Here is a 26,929-nt window from a genome sequence, read left to right as displayed (position 1 = left end):
TTCCAAGCTATAATTAAAATTTTAATTAAAAATGGCATTGTCTTTCTATGCTAAATATTAAAAAAAATAAAAATGGTGAAAGCTCTCAGACTGAAAGATCACAAGTTGCAGAGGACTCGCCATGAACAGAACCCATTTTTTTAACTTGGAAGAAACTTCCCATTTATATTAAAAAAAAGCCATTAAAGAATTCACTAGCTTTCTCAACACAACCACTGTCTCGTTTCATTCCAGCTTCCTCAGTACACTTTTGAGAAGCTTTAGATGGCTTGCCTCACCTTCTTTCCAAGCAGACAGGAGCAAACACTTCCACTCGCTTCCTCCCCTTAGATTTCTGTAACCATGATACAGTCTACGGTTGATTTAATCTCCGGGGTGGCTTCCAATTCTCTTCTCGTCTTCTGCATCTGCAATGTGATTATAGCTGTTCTTCTCGTTAGCAGCTCAAGGTCTCATCCGCCTGCTCTTTTAATCGAGGGTCCTCCCTGTTCCAGTCCCAGCTCGAGATCTGATGATGAGGATGAAGAATGTGATGGTCGTAATTCATCTGCCGAGGAGTCCGTAAACTCGGATTCTGGGGATGAAGAATGTGGAATGAGTGATGCTGCTGGTGCGGAGAAAATTACAGAGGAGGTCACAGACAACAAGGAAGACGACGATGAACTGAGGAGAAGAGCGGAAGAATTCATTGAGAAGATTAATAGAATATGGATATCTGAAAAGATGCAACAGACCCTTCCTCTCTGATTTCATAACTACTCCATTGAGTTCAGAAGATGTAATCTTCTCCAATGCTTACGGAAAAGCCCACAAATGAATGAAAAATTCTGCCATTTTTTCGATAATAAATTTAAAAACAAGAATCTCACCTCTGCTTCTTGCTCGGGAAAATTGCTTTAGTTCATCTAGTTCATTTAGAAAAGGAAGTTTCCTTCTTACAACGAGAACTTTTCAGCAAACCTTCGTTTAAAATATTTGCTGAGGATATTGCCACAGCTTGAAGAACAAGCATCTGATGAAGGTTGACCACTACAAGTATAATTTGCATTTTCTTTGTAAACAGCACAAATGAGGTTCAATGTGAACGAAGCTTTGGATCAACTAAAACGAGTTACTGGTTTCAAACACTGAAATGTTCTATAAGAAAACATATATAGCTTTCAGAAACGAACTCGAAGAGGCTAAATATTTTTTTACCATCACCCATAACCAACTTTTTTGAAAGAAGAAAAAAGGCAGAAATTCATGACAATGGAAATTAATACTGCCCTTTAGGCGTACAAATCGTACATCTAAGCTAAATGTGCCACAGAAGAATTTCTGATCTGATATTTCTTAATAGTATTTTGAAGAGAACATCTGTTGTAGCTCCACTATAGGAAGCAAGTAGAATGGATGAAACTGTTACTCCACTTCAGCCAAATAATCATCAATTTCAGCTGGGGTAAGTACTCTGCGAGGAGATTTAAGCAAAAAAAAATTAGTGGAAGTTAAAATTAACAAGAAAAACATGCTCAAATAAACCAGAAACTGAAAACCAGAAGACCCATGTCTTCTTTTTTGGCAGCATTCCAAAAGCTGGAAGAAGCTTACCTGAAACTTCGATCAGCACTTATTATTCCAATCTCAATATTTTTCCCTGAAATCTGCCCTTCAAACCTACACGGTCATACTATCTCAGTAGAAGGAACTAAATAGTAGACAAGCCAAGACTAAGACAAACATTTTCACCGATAAGAGCAGCATACCCTTCTTTTAGAGTCAAAATGGCTGTGTGGACGGCATCATCAAGCTCCATATCATCAGTATATCTACAAGATTTGACAGAATGAGTCACACTTTGACACATTAGAAGAACAATCAATGGATGGGAGAAAGACTATTGGAGTGGAAAATGTTCAAATAGAGAAGCACCTTTTCTCAAGAAAAGTCTTAGCATTAGATACATTTTTTCCCATGGCAGAGGCCTTCCAAGAAAAGTATGAACCTGATGGGTCCACCTACAGCAAGATAAAGCCAAGGTGAACTCATGACTAGAAAACCGATTTATAAAGGAAAAAAATCACCGGGCAGAAATTAACCTGGTACAGCTGTGGACCATTGTCATCATATCCAGCAACCAGAAGGGAAACCCCAAAAGGTCTCACACCCCTAAAAAATGAAAATGTGACTGATTGGAGAATACCTTCTCTACCATAATTACAATCCATATGTTCTAATCAGTAGTAACAAGCAAGAAAAAGGGAACCAATTGCACCATTGCAAATACTAGAAATCAGATGTTTCCAATGCCACCGGCAACAGAAAATCAAGCTTAACACAATTACAAGGATTATTAATTTATGCTGTATTAATTGAATATCAGGATAAAACAAAATGAATACGAGAGAGCTTTATAAAAAAATGTAACTGTCAAACTACATGAACCCATTCTGCAAAGATGATGTGACTGACACGGTAGTTTCTAGTTCTGAAGCAGTTATGAGTATTCATTCTATTTCCTGGAAAACAAGATGAGAGAAGTTTTACCCAGATTGAGTAAACTCCTGCATAACAGCTGCAGTTTCTCTTACAAGTTGTGTGACTGGAATCCGTTCCTGCAACCATTAATTAGAACAGAAGTTAGAATATATCCAAAGGTAAAATCAATATTGTACTCTTGCATAAACTTTTGCAGCTTGATATACTGCATAAAAATCCATGTAAGAACAGTAGAAAGAAAGAGAACGATCTAAGTTAATCATAATTACTTATTGGACTTTTTTATTCCGTGGTTTGCTTTTGGTTGCATTTCCCAGACATTACATCATAATCATTGTTATCACGTTAACAAAAACACTCACATCAACTCAGATTTCAACATACATAGACATAGCAGCTGCAAAACATATACATGAAAAACAGCAGGATCTCAAACATGGTTGTGCAAGTTGGTCTTGGGTACCACCACATCAGGTTGCCCAAAATGCAAGACACCTCATCTTGAAGATAATACAGCTCAGCTGAGATAAGAACGAGTCTTGGATTTGATAAAAACATCATTAAAAATGTCAATATTCTAAAAAGAAAGTAAGAAATAAATCTGTCCATTTCCTATACATTTATGCTACTTTTATCTAATACTTCAGTCAAAATTTAAGCCAAAACACATATACCTTGAGAAGCACACAACCGTCTGATTTAATCAATTTCTTTCTTCAATCCAAATACTTTGCATATCTAACTAAAGCTGTAATTACATAATCTACCGGCTCCAATCACTTGAGCGACTTTTCAGTCATCATTTTGGATTATATAATATAAATTGTGACACCCTGACAAAGAAAAAGTTCTTAGATCCAAACCTTGGAACATCTAATAGGAGATAGATTTAGAGCGAGGTAGTGGTCTGAATCACTATAAAACATCCTCACAGTTCATACGATGTTTTTTGTGATTTTTTATGTTATAAAATATAGAAATCGTAAAGGCATAGACATATTGTCAGAAAGAGGATAAGAAAGCTTACTTTCCATTTGTTTGGACATGAAAAGTTTATGATGACATCATATAATGTTACCCCAAGTGTTGAGAATTTAATATCAACCGGGCCGATCCCTCTTATATTCATATTGCGCCTTCACTAATGCCTCGAGGTTTTAGTGCAACTGGTTTCAATATGGTATCAGAGCAAGGTTGGTCCCGAGTTCGAGTCTCGCTCCCACCAATTTCCACGAGCCACAAATGGCAACGTACAGGGGAGTGTTGAGAATTTAATATCGACCGAGCCGATTCCTCTTATATTCATGTTGCGCCTTCACTAATGCCTCAAGGTTTTAGTGCAACTGGTTTCAATACTAAGTAAAACTCTTTAAAATATATAAAACTACAAACTGCAAAGTGTCTGATGTAAGTCTTGTTAGGCAGAGAAAGATACTATTATTGGCATCATAGCAAATAATAGGACACGTCCCAAATCTGGCCAAATCTGATGTGACTGAGCCAAAAACAGGACAACTTGCCAGGTTTCAAGCAAAGTTTGCGGCATGAAAATTCTCAAAATATTTATCCTGCTTACTGATGGCATACAATTTTGAAAAGCCTTTAAGACCAAATAAAAAAAAAATATCACCCTAAGTCCATCTCCATTTTAAAATCATTTGGCAACTCGCTGAAGTAGCTCAATGTCAAATGAGAGTTTTTCCTTCTTGCAAGATCTTAACTTTGGAGGTGAATTGGGCATTTGGCTCGATGGCCTAGAAGGGGAGGTTGTTTTAGTTTGAAGTCTTGGATTTAAGTCTCACTGGGAGACTAGGGTGTAGTGTGCATGTACAATCAGGCATTCAAACTTATATTTGGACTAATTGCATATTTTATGGATATTATAATATTAGACCAAGCAGAGAATAGTTAATCCAAGATAACTTTGTAAGAACTTCAACAACTGAGAAAGAGAAAGAGAAAGAGAAAGAGAGAGAGAGAGAGAGAGAGAGAGAGAGAGAGAGAGAGAGAGAGAGAGAGAGAGAGAACATACTTTATATAACATCTCATACTGTTGTGCCTGCTTTCTGCTCTTCCGCACCAAAACACGAGAATCAGGACCCATCCCACTGTGCAAAGAGAAAATTGATTGATATGATTGACATCAAATATCAAAAAGACCACAAATTGAGAAAACAATAAAAGCAACATGTAATATCCTACAGAAGTCAGATTGAAATGGCATACATAGACAACCTAAAAGTTATAACTAGCAAATATACATGTCTTTGAGTAGAAATAGGTCATGCAGATAATATACTGCTGCTAAAACACTTTCTGATATATAATGATGACAACAATGTTGTGCTTTCTCTACAAGGTATTTAGAAGTGCTAGTCTCATTTAAATAAAAGTATTATTACTGTTTAATTAGCTTATGAATGAATATTTATATACAGCTATAATGGTAAATAAGCTTAAACAGAGCTGGCAGATTTACAGGTTGGGACCCAAACATTCGATACAGGTGGGTAAATCCTACATTAGTCGCTTCTGTTAACACGAATCTATTAGGAACTTAGAGATAAAATAGTCTTTATTATTGTAATCAGGGACTTAGGGTTATTTTATGTAATCAAAAGAGGATAAATTAGTAATTAGGAGAGAAAATAGAGTCTCAGGATGTGAGGACATCTTAGTCTATGTTTTTTTTGAAAAGGATGTGTGTATATATAAACAAGAGAATTACAGAAATTACAAAGAGGAGAGCATGTCCCTAACAACCATGGATTGTAGGGTAGCTCCATTTTTAGCAAGCGCATCGGCTGCCGAATTTGCGGATCTCGGAATGTGATACCAAATTCAAGATAATAAAGAACAACTTTCAATAATCTCCCAAAAAATGTCCCAATGACGCCACGGGGGAGAGGATGCACGTTCGCACCAACCAATGACCACCTTCGAATCCCCTTCGAGATGGAGACGGCCGGAGCACTTATCTCGAAAAACTCAAAGCCCATTGAGGAGGCCGTGAAGCTCTGCCGAGGTAGAGTTTGAGGTGCCTAGAGGGCCGGCATATGAATAAAGCTGGTTACCTAGGTGATCCGAGATAACCCCGCCAAACCTTGAGAGTCCAGGGTTACCAAAAGAAGAACCATCAAAGTTCAACTTAAGGTAACCAGGATCAGGAGGGGTCCATTCCTGCATAATCCGGCCATTTGTCTTCAAGTGCAGCCTAGCCAAATTAAACCAGTTATCACGGACAAGAGTTCCCACAAATGAGGAGAAAATATGCCCAACCACTCGATCCGCCACCCGATCTGCAGATTCGATTTTTCCTTCAAACCTTCTACGCATCTTAGTCTATGTAATACATAGTAGTAGTTAAGAGTCGGAATGAAAGGAGTTAAGAGTCAGAGCAAAAGTAAGTCTTAGAGTTATAGCCAAATTTCTCTCCAAGGAATCTTTATGAATTTAACACTTTTAATCTATAAATTGAAGAAATCACTAGAGCATGGACAAGCTTAGACCCAAAATTATTTTAGTTTATATTGAATTCAGACTTTCTCTCTTTTTTCTCTCAAGTTAGGACAGCTTCCTAACAATGGTATTAGAGCGAATTTGCCTAGGATCTCCAGCCATCTTTATATTACAAGCTATACCTCTTTAAAAATTTCTTTTGAGTCTATTTTTCAACACAACAAACATCTCATCAATTCGATTTTTCTACAAAGAGAGATCAGTGTTGAAACCAGCAAAGGTCAAGCAGAAAAAAAGTTGTAAGTGGTAAAACGAAGCTTGAAACCAATTAACCAGTAGTGCCATCAGTAACAGAACTTTAAGTTTCAATTATACCTTGAAAGAAAGCTTATTGAGTCTAATTTCTAACACAAGAAACGGCTTCTCAATCTAATTTTTGCATAGGAAGAATCAACATTTGAAGAAAAAAGGTCATATAGAAAGCTAGATGCACGATAACTCAAGTTGAATCAACCCCCAACTCAAGTCAACTCATCCCCGTCCAACAACAATCAAATTTCAGCGCAAATTTCAAGTGACCTAGAACATATCTTGAATCGCATCAACCAAACCTAGATAGCTACAAAAAGTATGTCCGTATCCAAGATTTAAAACTACAATACACTAGTTAAGGAGATAAATGGAAGCTACAATTAGAACCTTAATAAGAGAATTTTCAGGATTTTCAGGCTAGGGTTCCATTCAACACCAAGAAGAGATGCATGGCATGGCTGCTATGTTATCAACAAAGATTATCCAACCAGAGAATTCAATAAACTTGCTCTAGCCACCCCTTTTAGCTAAGACAGCCAATCACCTTCTTCCTCCACCGCAATGAAGCCTTGGTTGTATTGACTTCCTCAGATTTGAGCTTGGAAAGGACTCCATTTTGCCATATGTAATTTTCCCATCTTCTGACCTCAAGCCAAAATCTTTGTGGTCAATTTGAAGGCAGAGTTCCACCAACTAGTTGATGGCCATTCAAGCTTCCTGCCATCTTGGCCCTCGCAGACCAGCAATGCCAATGACTACCTCTTGCCAAGTATGAGTGAGCAATTCGATTATCAATTGAGAGCAGATATCAACAAATGCGCAGGGCCATGAGACAATGGATGACAAAAACAGCATTGCTCATAGTCAAGCCTCGAAGTCAAGGTTCTTGAAAGCAGAAAAATTCAGGAACTTAGGTGTAAAACAGTCTTTATTCCTATAATTAGAGACTTTTGGGTATTCTCTGTAATCGAAAGGGGATAAATTAGTAATTAGGAGAGAAAGGATCGGTTGACTTGGATAAGTGGACGTCCAACTCTGTGTCAAAGTCATAGTAATAGTTAAAATTACAATTAGAATGAAATCAAGAGAAAGAATTAGAGGAAAAGTAGGACCTAGAGTTAAATTTTTCTCAAGGGAATCCTCATGATTGTAAACTTTTAAACTATAAATAAAAGAGATCATAAGTGTAGGGACAAAGCTTAAACCCAAAGCCTATTTTTGCTTCTTCTTTTTTTGGTGTATATGAGAATTTCTCTCAATTCTCTATCTCTAATTAGGAAAGGCTCAATTCTCTACATAAACTTCATCTTACAGCAATAGGAATTGCCACTGACAAAAGGGGTGGGAAGAAGAACGAAAAAGGGAAACGGAGAAGAGAAGACCATAGAGTGACTCCAGTCGATCTACTCTAGCCTCCACCCCTTATTACTAAATTGTATTAAGAAAAAAATTACAAATATATCTTGATACTTATCATAATAGATGGGTTCAAAATTAAATAATCCAAGATACAAAATATAGCTTACCTAATTATAACAATGATTGCTTCTCAAAATATCAACATATTGCATGATGTGCCACAACACTTCCAACATTTTTTTTTTTGAATAAGGCAAGAAATTTCATTGAAGAGAGAATACACAAAGATACAAAAAAAAGAGCAAGTAACTGCACAGAAAAACTCATCCTGTATCTATGGGAATCAGTCACCCACAACAATATAATGCAAATCAACCCCCAATCTAGCTAAAGAGTCCACATTACAATTCACACTTTGAAAAATATGAACCCCAAACAAATGTCACATCGATACAAAGAGAATGAATCTTATCATAAACTTTGAGTAACCATCATGGATAATGCGTCGTAGACATAAGCCAACAAATAACCATGATTGAATCTCCTTCAATAATGAGAGGAGCACCAAAAACCTGCTTATAGAGCCATAAACCATGGCGGAGAGCCCAAAAATCTAACTCCAAGGAGCTACAAATACTCAAGTGAATAAATAAAACACAAAGGATCACGTTCGAGTGATCTCTAAAAAGACCTCCAGCGGGGCCCTAATTACCTTTAGAACTTCCACCAAAATTCAGTTTAATCCTTCCAACAACTTCAATCCAATGTTATCAAACCTAACCTTAGCCTTTGACTAGGCTAGTTCATTGGGTCCAGGCAGTGTTACACACCCACAAACAGGTTCAATTGGACAAAATTCCACCTTGAATTATATGAAGCATTTTGACCCAAGAACTAATCAAAACCCAGTTGACCAACTGGGTTTTGCTGGCTATACGACTGACTCAACTAGATCAATCCAGAAAGCAAGCCGCACAAGGGAAGCTTTCCCTCGCCCTACCAGCAACAAAGAGGCCAGAAATCTAGCAGGGCAGCCCCCCCTCCTTTTTAACTGTGCGAGACATCCACAGAGTGGAGGGATGGGGTCCCTTCCCTACCGGCATTGAAAGAGGTGGGGAGGTCTCCACCCTCCCCAACTAGTGCCACACGTTAGAGAGGCAGGGCTTGTCAACAAACAAAATGGGGATGAGCAGGCTGCACCACTCCCCAATCTCAGAAAATGAGGGAGGGGCTGCTGCTGCCTCCCCCTCCTTCTCTTCCCCTTGAACCGTGCAAGACCTCCGAACAGTGGGAAGATTTATGGAGGAAAGCACTGCCAATCCAAGACTCCACCAGAGGCCTTGCATCAAAATTTTGAATAAAACCTAGATAGGGTAAGACAATCATTATAGGGAAAAGTCTTTTGGTGGAGAAAGAAAAAGCTCAAAATTCCAACAGCCTAAGGAACCCACAGAATGTGAAAGCACCACTGCTTATCATTGCATCAAAACCCCTTTTCCAAGCCAGCTCTCAATTTTGAAGATCATACCTCCAGTATTAATCTTAACATTTTTTAGTTTCTGACAGTCACCTGATCATTCAATCAGTAGTGAAGGTGTTATAGAGGCAAGTAAAATTTGGTAATGATATATCACAAAGTACTGATGGATAATCCATAGCGAAGCCATAATCTGAAAAAGTCAGAACATACAATTATGGTTGACATAAGCACTCCATAATCACAATTGGACAAAATGATAAGCAACAAATAGTAACCAACCTGTATACAACTCCAATGTTGGGAGTTAAAAGCTGAATTTTTTGAACCTGAAATTACACAAACTCAAGTCACATAATAGTTTCACAAAGCACATACTAGAAAATAAAGCAAAGGGGAATAAAATAACATATTATCCTACTATCCCAGTCAAAAACACAAAAACTCACATGGATATTTATAAATTGAACTTCGCAATTTTGTATTTATGACACAAATTTGCCCCACTATTTTGACACATCAATCAAAACCAATTACGAACAAGGAAACTATATTCCCTGTAATGAATCACTTAGTTCTAACAGGAAGGAAAATAAGATACATGTGAAAAGAATTAGAAATCAACAGCAATGGCAATATCAAGTGTACTCAATAGTTGGGCACAACAGTCCTCCATAACCATTTGAATTGTGTCGATGAGGTATTGTGGTCAAGGATCCACAAGAAAAGCATATGGGGAATTTTTGAAACATGTTAAGTAAAAAAAAAAAAAAAAACTACATAGCGGTTACCATCTCATAATTGACCTAAAGAACCTTGAACAAGAGATGCAGAAGCAATACTTACAGAAGCCTCATCAACTAAGATAGATGGTAGTTTCTTCTCTGTTGCAATAACAACACCATTGGCAGCTGCAAGAAGGATAAATGGAACAGCAAATTGAGCTTAAGGATTGAGTGTATAGGGAATCACAGAGAAAGAATGAATAAACTCCTTAGCACAACAGACTCCACTTTGTTCTTGAGATAAAAAATAATCCACTACATTCAGAGTCAAAAAAATGTGATGCTCCTACTTAACTGATAATTTTCATTGCTTATGGGACTAGTCTGTACTCAACGAAGCTAAATTGAGACTGATTTTTCAACTCAAACCATCCTCCATGGTAAGAAACATTTATTTAACATCCACTAAAGAATAAAACTAGAAAATCGTTGGATAACATTACTCGTGAATGAAACTGACTCCCATGTTCAAACAGAGAAGTATTAACTCGTGAGGCGATTTCTGTGACACTGCGTGCGTTTAAGTACAGATTAATAACGAAGTAAGGAACGCAAAGGTTTCTTAAATAACAATTTTTAACTCGAAAAATTCATGCTAATATCTTGATCTGGCTCCCTCTACATTGTAAATTAAAAATTTCAACATATGCGATAATCACGTGTTAAATCATAGCCACATGAGACTTTTGTTAGAAGCCGGAAGGGCTTCAGCTACCACATTAGTGTAATATATCTTGTCTCGTACAAAAAACATCAATTTTAATCTCAACCACAACTGTAAAGTCGGTCTATGCTGAACCCAAATGATGAAAAAGCGAAAAACAGAGATGATCACCTTTTATCCCTAGAGAAGTTTGTCCGGATCCAACCGCCATGAGGGCATGCTCGATTTGAACCAGCTTTCCCGAAGGGCTGCAGCAGAAATAAACACAAACCGGGAGAAGAAATCACGAGATCAGTACTCTGCAAGCATACGAACACATCCATTTTGGAAAGTATCCAATGATTCATACCTAAAAGTAGTAAGGGAAAACGAATATTGGCTGTCTCCCATCCTTCGTCTCCGAGAAGAAGAAACAGCAGTTCACTCGAGAGCAATGAAGGAAGATCAAGCCTTTTATGAGAAAAGACTCGTTTTCTTCTGCGGCAAGCTATGGCCTGAGCACAAATGCGTCCCAGTTAATAGACCTTGGTCCGATTACCTCTAGGACCAACGCGGCAATACCTGTCGGCTATGGATTTGGAGACGGGAGAACTGTCAAGCAAATTCGAAGTTCAAACTTCGGGGAATTTTAAAACTTTAGGGAGGTAAAAGCAAAAATTCCTACATATGTTTGTATAAAGGGTTTAGGGTAAATTTTTTGCTTTAGAGATCCTTTGGTTCACACAAGGTTGTGAATGGGTACAAGGGTGCACATTGTGTTAGGTTTTACAATGAACCTCACTTGACCTAATCTAACCCGACCTGAAAAACCTGGATTCAGATTTTAGGATTCACCTCGTGGGTAGTAGACAGAGAAAGAAAAAAAGTATCAGCTTTTGGGTCAGGAACAGGCTCAATCCGGCCCGACCTGACCTGATCTAAAAAACCATGAATTAAGATTTTAGGTTTCACCATGTGGGTTGTAAACAGAGTGAGAAAAAAACTATTAGGTTTTGGGTCAAGGACAGGTTTCCCTGAACCTGACCCACGGGGATAGGGCGAGAATATGAAAACGAGGTAGAGACGGGACAAAGATACAAGGATGGATCGAGGATGGGACTGGGCGGAGACACAGTTGGATAGAGGTTGAGGTCTAGGTCTTGGGTTTTTTTACGAGTTTTTATCAAGGTCGGGTTGTGAGGTAGGTTTAGGGTAGGGTTTGGGTTATCAAAGACCAAACCCCCACCACACCCCCCCAAAAAAAAAACTTTAAAACTTAAGGGGGCACTATATTTATAGGGAGTGGAGGTGGTTCACTTACCCCTACCCTTTCGCTCCCTCAATCTCTATTTGCCAAGTCCACTTTCAATGGGATCATTACACATGGCAAAGTCAAGTCTTCCACTCTTGAAATCTTCTTCTCATGAGATCACAACACATGACAAGGCCAAGTCTCTCTCTTGATTATGCCACAAGTTAGATGACATGGAATTTCAGTTGTGCCACATGGCACTATTGTTGGTGCCCTATATCGCTTTCTTAGTATGATTTATGTGCCACTTTACACTATAATGATCGAACGATTTAATCTTTGATCGAAGGGCTTCAATGATGTACTTGATTTAATTTTCATAGTGATCCCTCCTGATTCAGTCAATCATTTTCACATTAGGTTGACCTCTAGTTGACTATGTTAACAATGGTTGACTTCAAGTAGACTCCTCTAGTCACCAACTTCGACTTGTATTATTTGTTAAAGTTTCAATCTTTCACTATCAATCGACTAGGGATTAACTCGTGATTGTGGTTTTTGAATTGTTATCACAATTGGTCAAAATATTTGACCTATGATTAACTATTGAACAAAGTGTTGATTTTTATTGTTGCCTAATTATGTTAAGAAATGAATGATCTCGTTTTTGTTGCCTGTTTTTATTGTTCCTCTTAACATAATTGATGACATCGAACCACAAGCAATCTTCCTTCTCATTATAACAAAATTGTCCAAAATGTCATCATTATACATGGTGAGGAAAATCAAATCATAAGTTCTTGTAATCATAAATGAATTCCTTAGGTATTAGCATGCCCTCTTACATGTGTATTAATGATATGCTAGTGTTTAAGAAATTGCAGCATGTTTGATATTTGTAATATGCGTGAAGATTCTGATGGCACTAGTTCCAAGTCAATAGATGTTGACTTTGAGGTTTGTGGTTGCGATTTACCTCGACATATTATGATTGCCCCTATTGTAGAATAATTAGAGAATATCTTAATAAAGGAAAGCTATGAAAGTACTATTATCGGTGAAGAAACAACAACTACAGGATTTGTGGGCTGATCATATTTGTTTATAGTATTTTACATTGTATAAAGTTGAATTATTAGTCATTATCTTCATCATATTACAACAGATGGGTATAGATGATATACAAGGAAATAAGCCATTGAATTATATCATTGATGAATAAGCCAATGACAACCGCTAGAGGATCAACTTGTGAATATCAATGCAAAAGTCCAGAATATAAAAAATAGTTTAGTTGATTGATAACCTAAATTTTAGTGATGACTTAAATGTCAACTTTGATGAGGATCTACCAAATGAGAATCCTTCTTATGACCTCGATACTAGTAGCGATAGCGCTTATGAGCTAGACCACCCACATACCACTATGTTAAGAGTTCAAACTGTCCTTGATGAGGCAATGGAGCGAGGGTTAGATGATGATGAGTTTGTCACTGGAGTATCTAAGTACAAACGATCATAGAAATCACCTTGAAGTTTTTGCCAATACTACAGGATGAATCAATTATACAAACTTTGTATATAAGACCACTATCAGTTCAAACTTTGCATATGCAATCAAATGTGTGCATAAAGATTGTAAGTGGGTCATTTGTGCCTCAAAGGATGGAGACAAACTTATTGTTAAGAGATTCATTAGTACCCACACTTGTGCAAAGGAGAAGTCATCTAAAGACCATGTAAAACATCAATTACACGGATAGTATAGAAGTATGTTAGGTTATTTTCTCAGGTAAAAGACATTTTAGTAAATAGGATATTACTAGGGATCTTGCTTATTGAAGACAAACAAGTTTAGGGCACATAATAGTTTTCAACTCTGCGTTTCAAAATTTCGAAGGAGATATAGATGGGGTTGGGAAAGGCAGGGTAAGGAGGGAGAGGTTTAAGGAGGAGAATATTGGGTCGTATGGATGTAGATGGCTTGCGTCGGGCTAGAAACCAAGGGAATTTTTGTCCCAACATTGGCACATTGTCAAATTGGAATCTTTGGTCAAAGAATTGTAATTTTGACATTATTTAATCAATAATCGATAATTTTTTCCAACTTCAAAACAATGAGAAATATTGGTATCGTGAATCAAATTCTTATTTTTTTTCTTTTTCATAGGGTTCCAAACAAACCCTAAAGGATTCATAAGCATACAAGAAAGACAAACCTATGATGCTATACTTTTGGATACTTCTTTTTACTGTATTTAATAGTAAGGGTATGAAAATATTTTTGGAACTATTATATTAAACCTAAGATTATGTAAAGCAAAAATACAATATTTTAAAGGTGTGGGGGGTAAATGCTAAAAAAATTAAGCTTGGATTAATTGTAATATAATGTATCTAATCCTCGTATTTATTTTGATATAGATGGAATGTTTTTTTCTTTCAGATTACTGTATGGGTTGTTCAGTAGTTAATCTAATGGAGCAATTAGAAGAAAAAGAGAGATAATCAAGAAAGCAGCCAGTATGTGAAAGGCTAAAAACCAGTAGAAAAATTCAAAAATCAAAATTCAAAACCAAGTGTTACACATCTAAACATCAAAAAGAAAGGAAACAAAAGATGTTTTCACAGTTACAACAAATCAAGGTCGACCTAAGCAGCCGAAATAGACTCCGAGAATCGGGCAAGACCTTCTATCTTCAACTCATTGTTTGCTGCCGAATCAAAGTCTACCAAGGTTACAAACATGCCAACTACAACATGAGAATCCAACACTTCTAGCAGTTCAGCTTTAAGCAACAATCTGGTCAGTGACAAAGATCAAGATGAGTGCCCACTAGGTTACCCTCCTGGCAAAGATACGTTAATATCGGTTGAGGAGGAATTCCTGGCCTCTGGCATAGAGTGCAAAGCTCCCCAATTGTCTCCCCTGAATGAAGATGAAGGAGTAAGGTTTGGTCTTGGGGTTGTTGGCAAACGTTGGCCCTGTGTGCTGTACACCTCGTGCATTTCAGCACTAGAGATTGGAACAGCAGCAGTTGGGATGGCACTGGTGTAGAGCTCTATTTTTGGCTTTTTTGGCTTTTGATCCTGCATATTTGGCATAAAACTTCCAACAACAACCTGATTCAGCAAAAGAGGTACAATCATTTTTCTCTTTCTTGTGAGCTAACAAATAATCTTATGATACAAGATGCCACCTCCACGGTAAGATTAGTTCAGTAGCTAAATTAGATCAGAAATAAAAAAGACAAACTCAATATGATCCTGTGAGGATCAGTACTGCAGGAACCAAGAACGATGAAATGCATTTTGAAAGGTAAGCAAACGAAGCAAGAATGCAGGAAAAAAACAGAGAGAGAACCTAAACACCATGGTTATTTCCTTCAATGAAGTATTTTGTTAACATGACAGACTTTTTGCAAGTTTTTATCTGTATGGCTATTTGTGTTTCTATATTTGAAGTACCAGGAAGAAATTGAATGCTTAAGATAGGAGAGACAAATCCATTCTCAAACAGCAGATAAGTTGAAATCAGAAATCTTTTAAGGAAGCCCCTTCATGGTAATTAATTAACAGAGTATTTGATTATTCAAATAAAATTTCAATAAAAAACTAATTCGAAGATTGAAAAAATCAATAAATAACCAACGTCTAGGACCTTTGGTTCAATGGTCATATGGGAGGCTTCTAGTGTGAGATCTTGGGTTCAAGCCTCTCCAAAAAAATAAAATGGAATAAAAATTAAATAATGACAATATTATTATTATTGTTATTTTATTAAACTCAACCATACAAGAATTTTGTTTACTAAAGGAAAAACAAATACATCTTATATTTTAAGATTTTTACCTGCACAGGGCTTGCAGCTACTAATAGACCAGCAACACCTCCCCCAACAACACGACCATCTGGGCTTGCTAAAGAGACACTCATTCCACCAGATCGACTCCTTGTTCCCCCACTCTCAGTAGGCATAAACGATCCAGACAGAGATAATATCTCAAAGCGACCCTACAAAGTGACAGAACAAATTGATTTCATATTCAAGAGCAAAACAATGTGCCACATGTCATACAGCACTCTAATATAATAAAGTTGGTAGATAACCATCATAAACCATTTAATGGATTTAACAATCTTTTGTTCTTACTTCACGTATTGCATTGAAACATTATCTGTGCAATAACTTATTGGCTATTCTACCAGTCACAGGATAGGTTTATGCATTGACCAAATACGAAAAGTCAACCATACTTTGACTATAAACGTCTTGGACAGAACAATGAAGTGATATTTGGCATATAGCCAATCATAGAGAACATAAAAGCGGTGCCAAGTGAACCTTTCTGAGTGAACACAAGCATTGTCGCTCAACGGTGCATCCAGGTGGATCAACCTCCCAAACACACACCCATTAAACTCGACTAAGGATAAAAAACTCCGACAATTATCCTGCCCAAGATTAAAAACAGGTACTTACAGGTACAATTACTGAAAATCAATTGTATATGACCTGCCTAAATTACACATTACTCATCAGCACCTTTGGGGAAGGAGTGAGGTTTATAACAACTTGCATGCTGCAGGAGTAACGAGTATGCTTCTTGTGATTGATATATGAGGTGCTTGCATTGTTGGTATGATCACAGCCAAGATTTTTATGTATAGGTCCATTATTAATGTTGTTCTTTTGATCTCAATTTATACATTTTGGAGCATTAACATAAAGAGATTTTTAGTAGAAACACAAAAAGGAAATAAAGTAGAAAAGTTGTGATTCTGAAGAAAAAAAAGCTATAAATGAAGGATACGTCCTTAGCTTTGTTTAATATGGTTCGCTCTGATGAGAACTGCTAAGCAAAAAACTACTCCAGTGCTTATTCTCCAACAATGTTTATGACAATATTGTTCATTTCCTCATATACCACCAGTCCAAAATGAATTACAGAGAGGACAACTCTACCATATCTTACACACATTTAAAGAGAAAGAGAGAGGGAGTAGAGTCCAAGACTCTCTTCTAAAACATGGTGTAAGGGAGAGCAATTTTGTGGTACTGCAATGACGAACAAATTCATATCTGAAGAGAAATAAAGGCCCAATGGAATGAGGCTAGTCTACTCCAGGAGTTACAGAAGAATAGATTTTTCATTGAGATACAGACAAGGCATGGTTGTTACATAACCATGATGAAAAATTATATACTTCAAGGATGCCACAAGGGATCTTTTCCGCAAAGTGAATGAAATTTAAAATTTTATCTTTTCATTTATTTTCCATACAAAAAGTTAAGTAGGATCTTTTAAAAAAAGTTAAATCTGAAGTAAATTAATAGTTAATCTCATTTTTGCATAACTAGAATATAAAAAGCTTCAAATCACAAAACACCTTAAAACATGGGCCAGCTACCAAATAACATTTCCAACTTTTCGTCCCTTAAAAATGACATCCACTATCTTTTCTAGTCTCTCTTTCTATGCTACTTATTTAGCTTTTAACAGCTCACATTGTACCAAAAGCCTTTCAAAATGCTGGAAGGCGACAGAATGCTGAAGTGAGAGCATAGATGGGAAAGGATAAGGAATGATAAATGCAATTGCTAGAAAAATAATCAAATAGCAAGTACAAAACTACAAACAGGGTAGTATGAAAAGTAGATAAATTAAGTTAAAAGCACTATTATTCTATTGAGGATATCTTGTCAAACCTCATAAGTTAAAGTGCCACCAGAAGAATCAGGCTGACGGAGAGTCACATTTGAGATAGCACCATTAGCAGAAAGAATACATATGGCTCGTGGCCCTTGTTGAGAAAATGATATTATCTTCATTGTGACATCCTACAAGTAGCAAATACAAGTACAGAGAAATTATACATTAAAAAACAAGAAAATAGTAATAGCATTCAGTTATTGATTAAGAAAACCATACTCTCCACACAAAACAGTAAAGAGTCGATTTCTAGACAAGCACAGATGATACACTGAAAAACCAGAACCAACACCTAAAATTTTAACAAAGCACAGAGCTGTTTGAGATCATAGAATTCGTGCAGTTGACAACAGATGATACCTTACAGTTTCTTGAAATTAAGGTTTATCATATTTATCCTGGGTCAATGCATTTAAAGGTATCACCAAGCATATATGTATGCTATTACTTGGAGCTGTACAGGTCTTCCTATAATATCCAATACATAAAAAGTAATATTTTCAAGTGAGAGGAAGAAGAAAAATGTCATGAAATTTCATTAAATCAACAAAAAGATCCATAAAACTCAGGAGAAGAATGTATGTGTACTTGGCTCAAAACCATGACCCTTTAAACAATGAATAAAACATACCAAGAAAATGAAGCGATAAAAAATAATAACACTAAATCAACTACACATCAGGAAAGCATTTTCTGTCCTTGTTCTTTTTCTTCTCCCTCCATGCAAATCTTTGTACAACAAAGATGTGTATCTTTCTGCAGTGCATTTGGCTGTCATAAATCTTATGAATTGAAATTCATTGATTGCTGACTCATAGACACAACAAAAAAGATTTCGAAAGTTCCAGAGTGGATATTCTCTTCGACGCTTACTTTAATTCTCTTTTGTTTCTTTCTTTTTTATGAGACTATACAGAGAAAATATTTTCAAGCTGTAGTCTTCACAGCAGACTCCTGGTCTTCATTAACCTGTTGGTAAATGTTGTTTTTTTTTTTCTTTTTTTTTCTTTGTGATTGTATCTGTTTAAAGGGGAAAGTGTGATACCATGGGAAACTTCTATAACAAGTCAACTGTGATATTATGGGAAACACTAATACAAGGGCACTTGGATTTCCTCCCCTGATTCAATATTTTAAGAATGAATGTTACTGACCTCATACCTCCATGGTCCTTTTTGTTCTATGTTTAAAGCTTAGAATTTTATGATCTTCTGCAACTAGGGTTCTCCTTTTGCCGTTGAGACGACTTGGGATTCTCACGATACTTCAAACTCTCTCGACAAAAGATCGGTGAGGTCTTGCATATGAAGAAATACTTCTTTTTAAACTAACAACTTGGTCCACAGGCTGAGGCACAACCGTTATATTTTCACGTTTGAGATGAAGGACTCATACCCGGTACTTTTTAGCAAATACAGTTGGCATCCACCAAAGCACAGCAAATTGGGAATGCAGCATAAATAAGACTTTAAATGGAGCTGGATCCTGAAGTTGTTAGATACCAGTACCATGATTTGAATATAATCTTAGTATCCTTGATGTCATGGTGGCTTGTCCTCTGTCCTATTTATTTTCTACTTGGGGATGGGACAAAAGACATTTAGGAATGCAGCTTCTCAAACTAGTTACTTGTAGCAATTTTCATTGGCCTTAGATTTGATTTTGAAGCCACAACATATACCAAACCACTCAAACAAAAAAATTGATAGAGACCTAGTAAGTTCAGAAATAAATTAGTTTCATAAAGTAGCCCCCCAGTTCAAGAACCTTAAAGAAAAATCACCATGCACAGTAGCCTATGCTAGATTACATATTTATAGTTTGAGCTAATGCCTTTCACATACCCCCAGACAAAAGAAAAAAGAAGGCACAGAAATTGTTATAAAACAGAAGTCAGGAAGTTGGCAGATCACAAAATGAACCATCCACAACATCTTCTAAGAGATCTTGACATGATTTTAAACATCAACAAGAAGGAACAAAAAATATCCAGCTCCACATCCATATTATCCAGAAGAGAATTTGATCGTCCCTCAGTTTTGTGGCATTTTAACTGGGCCTTGTCTTAAAGCTAAGAGATTTTATCATAATTTAAAACGTCAAGAAAAAAGAACAACAAAAATTCCAGCACCACAATTATCTAGAAGAGACTTTGATCATTTAATAGACATAAATCCCTTTGTTTGTGGCATTTTAATTGGGCTTTGTCTTAACCTTCATCTGCCTCTAAACTTTACCTTATTTGGTATTATTTTCTTTTCATTTAACTACATATTCCAGTATAAAGATGAAAAACAGAGTAACATCATAAATTAGTAAGGCAAAACTAGAGAGATGAGCATGATATTGTAATCAAAGTTATACCTCGCCTGCAGCAACAGTAATAACATGTGGGGTGAAATTACCCCCAACAGAACCTCCAGCCCATTCACCTATAGAAAAAAATTAAAGATCCTTGTCAGACACCTTCCCCTCAACCATATTAGCCCAGAAAAACCAACCAAATCAATTAAAGAAAAAATGAATGAATAAATGATACAGAAAAAAACAGGAAAGGACAGGCTGCTTTTAATATATGCATCCCAAAGTAAGGCCAGTTTCTCAATCCCAGCACTATTAGCAATCAAATCCACAATGGAGCTATTTTCACTAGTAAAAGGTCCCCAAATGTACACAATGTTACATCTTGCATGCATAATTCTTTGAAAAACTGAATGGCATTCTTTAAAAATACTGCAGCAAATCACAAGTTCAGAAAGTAAGTGCAGTAAATATTCAAATCCCATCAAAGTTAGTTTTAAGTTGGATCATGCCAAAAGTAGTACAGAATATCTGTTTAGAGAATTTAGTGTCTCAGGGATGATGCGCTGCAAAAATAACAATTTTACTGTGAAGTACTTCAAATAATACTTATCTGACAGAATGAATTCCTAACGAACAGAGCCTCCTTGACATTAGAAGCTACAGTAACAATATCAGAAAACTAAACTTCCCACAAAATAACTGATGACCCCACTAATGCAGATTCCCCTGACATTACACGGCATTAATGATATGTATAATACATACTCTGCAACAAACTAGAACACTTATTGCAAGAAATGATAAGGTTCCATACAAAGTTACTAAATATGATGCAAATGAATAGGTGGATAAAGGAACTATCATCTCTCTCCATCTCAGCATCAATCTGGGTACTTAAGGTAACATTAAGTAAATTTTCTTCACAAGACAGAACTTTCGGCATTTAAAGCTAGAACATTCTGACCGTAGAAGAGGTATCCCAGACCTAAACATCTAATTGGCATTGCTCTTAATAATAGGAGTCACTACAAAACAAGAACCAAGGAATCTTGGCCAGAAGAGCAGTAAAAGAGATGCCTCTCACTGCAAGACCAACCCCACGAATACCCACCACTCACTTTTTCTGCTCTGGAAAAAGTACCAGTTCGTTCAGATCTGAGGACAGAGATTTCATAGAGGTCCCACAACCAGAGAGATAAGAGAGACTCCCTAATTCCCAGTAAAGGTTCTCTCACAAGGCAACACGACCAGAAAACGAAGAGAAGAGATTGGAAGAGAAAGGGAGGAGCATACAGTATCACTACCTGAATGATCAAAATTTATATTCTTGGGCTTATTTAAGGAACCAGCTGGCCGCCCTCTACCCCGCTTCACCGAGGGGAAATCCGCTGGGCCCATGCCGGACCCTGCTGGGGCCGATGATGATATCGGCATCGGCGAGAGAGCTAAAGAGACGCTCCCATCGGGCCCGTACTTCCTAGGCCTCCCTCTTTTCTTCTTCACTTGTGTGACTGAACCTGCCAACGCTACACTGACAGGCGGCGCTACCACGGCCGTCACACCAGGTTGACTAGTGCTTTCACTCCTCGGCACAGCCGCTTCCGGCATTGGGGAGCTCATCCCTTCCCCTCCTTCCATTCATAGATTTCCTTTCAAAACCCTTTGAACAACGTATTGACAAAATCATAAAACTAAAAACCCACGCAAATCCGAACAAATCCAGCTTCCTTAAGCTCGATAGCAAAGAGATCGTACTTCACCAGCTATAAAAAATCCATGTATTTGAACGACCCGATTCGCCTTTTTTCCTCAAAAGCCAGAAAACCTCAGAAACAAAGATTTCTTTCGGACTCAAACACGCCAAATTCTCCGTTTCAAATATCAAACTCCACACTCCACTCTAACTCCCTCGGCAGGCAGTAAAACACTGGTTTTTCCTGACCATCCCCATTTTCCATACATGAAAAACAAGCAAAACTCCACAAGGGAAAACCGGAAACCCCCTCGAATCAATGTCACACTCACTTGCCAGAGTAAAAATAAATAAAAAATAAAAAAAGAAAATCAGATTCCTTGCTGTTTCCTGCTTTCTCCACCCCCTCCCCCGGATATCTTTCCGACGTTTCAGGATTTTTCCTTCTCCGACAATCTTCGGGTCCGAAAACCGGTCTACGTCGGAAAGACCGCTGCCCGATCCGTCTCAGGCCGACTTTCCAAATCGAAGATATATCTACGGGATACTGCTGCCTTCGCAAAAGAGAAAAAGAAGGCAAAAAATAAAAATAAATAAATCTAAACAATTCGCCAAAAAAGAAATCCGCCATTATTTTAATCCGAAGAGCCACAAAACCCCAAATATGCATTTTGGCTCAGAAATTATTTCGAGTCCGCTCAACTCTTTCTCAAACTCAACCAAAATCAATTAAAAACTGAACAAATAAAAAAATCAAGAAAAAGGAAACGACTTTTTTTCTTTTTTTTTTTTTTTTTTTTTTGCTCTCGTCGGTCATCAGTTTAAAGCTGCCGCCAAGCCCGCCTTTTTCCTACCACTGACCTGCTCTTGTCCTTTTCCTCGCTTAAAATTTTTGATCGTACAGAAATGCCCTCTCTTCTTTAATATACTCGCTTCCTCACGTGTCGTGCACGTGGCCGGAGGAATCGCAGACTGCTCGCTGTTGCGCTGCCAATGGGGTGATGGAGACCGACGGACTGGCTGTGATTTGTTGAAGCTTGTCGCCTCCTGGCGTGACAGAAACTGAAATCGCTCGTTTTCTGGTTCAACCTCCTGCGACTCTGCAATCGGAATCAAAGACGGAAAAAGAGAAAAAGAGCTCGATCTGAAATTCTGAATTTGGTCTCGCCGGAGCACAATCAATCGTGTTGGATACTGAATGAGAAGAACAGAGACCCGCCTCGGGCCCCCGTGAGGTAACCCAAATCAGTCAGTCATTCTGTCCTGATCAGTAGTACTGGCCAGAGTCAATGCGAATCTAATAATTCGTCATGTCTAATGAAGTCTAATCCATCCAATCAGATAGCTTAAACAAGCCTTTCCCTCTTCACAAACGGCGGATTCCCAGTGAACGCAAACTAGTTTTTTTCTGCAATCACGTTGATTTCTGGAGACGGAGCTGTTGTCTATGAAATTTTTAGGAAATGCAACGACAACGAAGATGACGAAGAAGAAATACTCCCATTAGAAACGAAGATTATAGTAATTTATCTCCTAATTTAGGTAAGAAACACTATAGTTATATCACATTTCTCACAATCTTCATCCAAGAACCCATCTATATAATTCAAAAAATCTTTCAAGTTAACTTTGACAAATATAAAAATTAAAGTATATTTATAAAACTTCATTTATGTTTTTAATCAACTTATCGAAGTTTTAACAACTCGACATAAAATGGAGTCCTTCGGGGCCGATATAAGAAAGTCAACCAAAAACATTCATCGATTCCGACTAGGAATGAAACCAAGTTGAGTTTTTATATATTTATGATTCGTCCTGAAACATATATATATATATATACATACATACATATATTTGAATTAATCTAATAATTGATAAATTAGAGCACTAACTGAGACAAGAAGAGGTGCATTTTTAAGTGTTCCTTGATGGGTGAGTGACATGGACTTGACCCAGTGTTATTAGTGGGTGCAGCTTCATCTTTCCCTTAATATAAAGGCAAAACAACTTGGAATCCATCCAAAAATAACTTTCTTTATGTAAATAAATAAATTATTTATACTAATGCCGGTTAGTCGGTCACTCTCTTTGTCAATTCCCAAGTGGTGCATATTGGTATTGTATATTAGATTAATAAATGTAGTATAGATTAATGTTGTCGAAATCGGACTAGACCTAACTAGGTAAACTAGATTGAAACTTTTTCTAGTTTTTATTTAGACAACACGTAGATTTACCTTAAAATCAGATGACCCAGTCGGTTAGTTTGGTCCAACCATAAATCGGACTAGTCGAATTAGGTCTAGTTCAATAATCAATAAGAGACTTTAAATTTTTGTTTTGTGTGAGGGATTCAAAGTGAAGATCAAACACTTGCATGAAAAAATTTAATAAAATAAAATATATAACTTTAATCTAACCTAGGGTTGCACCCGGTCTAACCCGGTTTGATGAGCAAGGCAGTTAAAATTATGTCCGCCTGCGTAGTATCCCTTCCCAATTTCACTCTTACGATTCAGGTCTGTCACCAATGGAAGGCGGGCAAAACGGAAGGAAAGGGGAGGAGAAAGGAGAAGCCCCTAGCCCCCTTTTTCTTCCCGCCGGCGAGGAAGGAGTTGTCGTCTTTCCCATCAACATATGAAAAGCTTTGAATTTGGTAATAGGATACTTTTCCTCTTTCCCTTTCTTCTATGAACTCCGACTTCTTTTAATTGAATCTATTCCGTTCTCATTTTCTTCCGTTTTGGTAAGAAAAAACTCAATCTTGGCTATTTTTTATCACCGATTTTACGTCGACAGGTATCTCTGTCTGATTGGGTGAACCCATTTTAGAATCTGAATAATAAAAAACGGGTAAGAACTACGAAGACGAAAAAAATAAAGGAGATTTTAGAAAAAATAAGAAATTTCTCATGCGGTCATATCTAGAACCGCCGGCAACGGCCAGAGTCGGACGTCTGATGAATGGGAGATTCGCTTCGGTTGTTGTTATCGAATGATGGGAGGAGATGAGCGTAATGATTGCGTCCCCCTATCGACCCCCGCTTTTCTCCTGCGACTGCATGCACGCCGCGGAAACGAGGAGGATAACGACTTCTTATCGTCATCGGACCGAGAGAAAGAAAGTGGTCCACGAACCGCGGTTCTCGCGGGACCCAGGTGGTGGTTCTCGCGGGACCCAGGTGGTCGGAGCTGACTCAGCGACGCCGCCCCTTTTGAAGTCCTTCCATGCTTTTGTAGGATGTGGATGGATTTGTACAGTTTTTCACTAGACCAAATCGGATGGGTCGAATTAGATTAGAACTCACTAGTCTAGAGACTCAACTAGAACAATAGAGTCGAGTTTCACCCTATGACCCGACTCACCTAGTCCAAAATCCGATCTGATTCACTCGAATTATAAGTCAACCCCGTCGGTCTAAAAACCATGATACATTAACACCACATCAAGTGTGGATTGCAGCTTTGAGCATATTCCATATCGAAGTGTTTCATCTCGCTTTCAGTTTGGCTAGTGAGCACTTATGAGGTAAGGGATTACTTTTGCACGAGAAGATTGATAGAAAATTCATTATCCTGAAGAATTAGAAAGAAAAAGGAGTCAACCAAAGCTGGCAAACGAAAGGGAATTCTTTTCTTGATCTCTTTTTCATCTTTCGTTCTAGCTTTATCATATAATCTCGAGAAATATACACCTTTTAGTGATTTTTTTAAGATAAATACTAATATATAAAATATATCGATTTATATATTAACTTTACTATATACACAGAGAACAAAGAGTGGTGAATATTTTGTCTATAAAAAATAAATAATATCTTTTATGGAGAAAATATCTCATTTGTGATTTTTTTTTTGTTCTGCTTTCTTGGTACACTATCCTTACAAAACCTAAATTTAAAAAAAAAAAATCTCGCAGTTTTTGTCAGTTCTTTGTCCAAGTGGCGGTTGATTCGAATTAAAAAATATTTTATAGGAAAATATTCACTACTCTTTGAGTATCTTCAGGGTTTTTTTTCCAAGAAACAACATTCTTTGTTATAAATCTAATAGAAATAGAAGGGTTTTCAAGCAATTGTGGGAAGGTAATGGATATTTAGATATGATTTAGGTCAATTTCATTGATAATTAAGCTATTGAATTGTACATAAGAATCAAGTAAATTATGTAAACTATTAGACAATATCATAATATAAGTTTTATGCACATGCTTGGCAACAAGATTATAAAACCTGACCTAGTTATTGACCTAACAAGGCAATTTGGTCTTATTGAACATTGGTTAACCAGGTTTAACTATTAGTTGACTTATCGCATGTTCATATATTTAAAATTTCTAAAGAGCAGTGAACCTCTCTCTCTCTCTCTTCTCTCTCGTGTATGGATGGTGAGGGAATTCTACCCCTTCTTGTAATGGGAATAAGAGATGACCACATAACAAATAGGGTACCCCACCCGACAAAGGAGGTATGGAGATGCATGGGTGCCACTTCACCTACTAATCATACGGGCCGATGAGTAAGATCTAATCACTAATTGACCTAATTAAGGTAGGTAAACATCAAGACTAGGTCAATATCCTGGAACTAGACCAATTCCTATTTCATTATATTATAAAACCTGATAGCTAGTCCAATCCAAGTTCGACAACATTAGTATTTTAGTAGCAGATGTGAAATCTTTTCATAAAGTCTTATGTTCATAAATACGTTACAAAAACCTAACAATGTTTTATAAATCACTTAGATCATACTCATTCCGACTTTAGAACTCAATTGACAATTGAGTTTCAATTGAAAAACTTCAGTTGAAACTTGTTGACAATAAGAGTAGTATGCGATATAATTGTAATGGGTGTTTCTTTCTTGTAATAAACTACAAAGAGAAACAAACAATACATGCAAGAAAATAGGCCTAAAGAAAATTATAACCATACATGCAAGAAAATAAAATAAATAAAATTATATATATAAATATATTTTTTTTTTCAGAAAAATCAATATATGGTTAAAATTTTTTTTATCATTTTAGTTTCCTATAACTCAAATAATCCCCAAATTACCAACTTTTCTAGTGCTAGAAGGGACAAAAGATTGATAGTATAACTCCAACTTTAAGGATATTAAATTTGAAAACAACAATGTGATTATAGTTTTATATTTCTTAGTCAAGTAACAATATCTCTTTCTCTAAAATTGTTGTAAGTTAATTTAAAATTCAACACGATTAAATGATCGTAAACTCATGATCATACACCCAATCTGTTAGGTCCTATGAAGAACAAACCTAGGGGGTAAGGGTAAATAGGCCTAACAACACTTATAAAACAAGGCCTCAAGGCTTAGTAGAACTTTTGCTTGCATATGACCGTTTATAATAGCTCATACTACCCGTTCAAGTCCAATTCCTCAAATGGATTTACGAAAGAAAACTCGGGTCAAAAACTC

The 26,929-nt window shown here is 36.9% G+C and overlaps 2 protein-coding genes across 2 annotated transcripts; both read right to left on the bottom strand.

The window, feature by feature from the left end:
- Window positions 1–1,018: 1,018 nt before the first annotated feature.
- On the bottom strand, window positions 1,019–11,143 carry LOC137948077 (proteasome subunit alpha type-2-A-like). Its single transcript, XM_068794015.1, has 11 exons — window positions 10,887–11,143; window positions 10,709–10,785; window positions 9,935–9,999; window positions 9,371–9,417; window positions 4,514–4,589; window positions 2,530–2,597; window positions 2,082–2,151; window positions 1,915–2,000; window positions 1,749–1,811; window positions 1,594–1,659; window positions 1,019–1,453 (listed from the first exon to the last, which is right to left on the bottom strand). Exons 1-11 carry the CDS (start codon window positions 10,925–10,927, stop codon window positions 1,405–1,407), a joined length of 708 nt encoding a protein of 235 aa, XP_068650116.1. The 5' UTR covers window positions 10,928–11,143; the 3' UTR covers window positions 1,019–1,404.
- A 3,128-nt stretch (window positions 11,144–14,271) lies between these two features.
- LOC137947973 (AT-hook motif nuclear-localized protein 1-like) lies at window positions 14,272–22,015 on the bottom strand. Its single transcript, XM_068793851.1, has 5 exons — window positions 21,091–22,015; window positions 19,847–19,914; window positions 17,479–17,610; window positions 15,621–15,782; window positions 14,272–14,891 (listed from the first exon to the last, which is right to left on the bottom strand). The coding sequence occupies exons 1-5, from the start codon at window positions 21,422–21,424 to the stop codon at window positions 14,610–14,612; spliced, it is 978 nt and encodes a 325-aa protein (XP_068649952.1). The 5' UTR covers window positions 21,425–22,015; the 3' UTR covers window positions 14,272–14,609.
- Window positions 22,016–26,929: the final 4,914 nt, after the last annotated feature.

Source organism: Aristolochia californica, unplaced genomic scaffold, assembly GCF_029961685.1.
Source record: "Aristolochia californica isolate CCGP_79_NKW_82.1479 unplaced genomic scaffold, dmAriCali1.0.hap1 SCAF_13, whole genome shotgun sequence".
Taxonomy (NCBI): domain Eukaryota; kingdom Viridiplantae; phylum Streptophyta; class Magnoliopsida; order Piperales; family Aristolochiaceae; genus Aristolochia; species Aristolochia californica.
The sequence above is the reverse complement of the archived record's forward strand: the minus strand, read 5'-3'. Positions and strand labels throughout refer to the sequence as shown.

Coding starts and splice junctions, on each gene's coding strand:
- LOC137948077 (XM_068794015.1), bottom strand. CDS start 10,927: ATGGGAGACAGCCAATATTCGTTTTCCCTTACTACTTTTAG. Junction 10,786..10,886: donor TTTTCCCTTACTACTTTTAG/GTATGAATCATT, acceptor TTTCTGCTGCAG/CCCTTCGGGAAAGCTGGTTC. Junction 2,001..2,081: donor ATGGTCCACAGCTGTACCAG/GTTAATTTCTGC, acceptor ATCTTGCTGTAG/GTGGACCCATCAGGTTCATA.
- LOC137947973 (XM_068793851.1), bottom strand. CDS start 21,424: ATGGAAGGAGGGGAAGGGATGAGCTCCCCAATGCCGGAAGCGGCTGTG. Junction 19,915..21,090: donor TATAAATTTTGATCATTCAG/GTAGTGATACTG, acceptor TTTTTTCTATAG/GTGAATGGGCTGGAGGTTCT. Junction 15,783..17,478: donor GTGGCACTTTAACTTATGAG/GTTTGACAAGAT, acceptor GTCACTTTGTAG/GGTCGCTTTGAGATATTATC.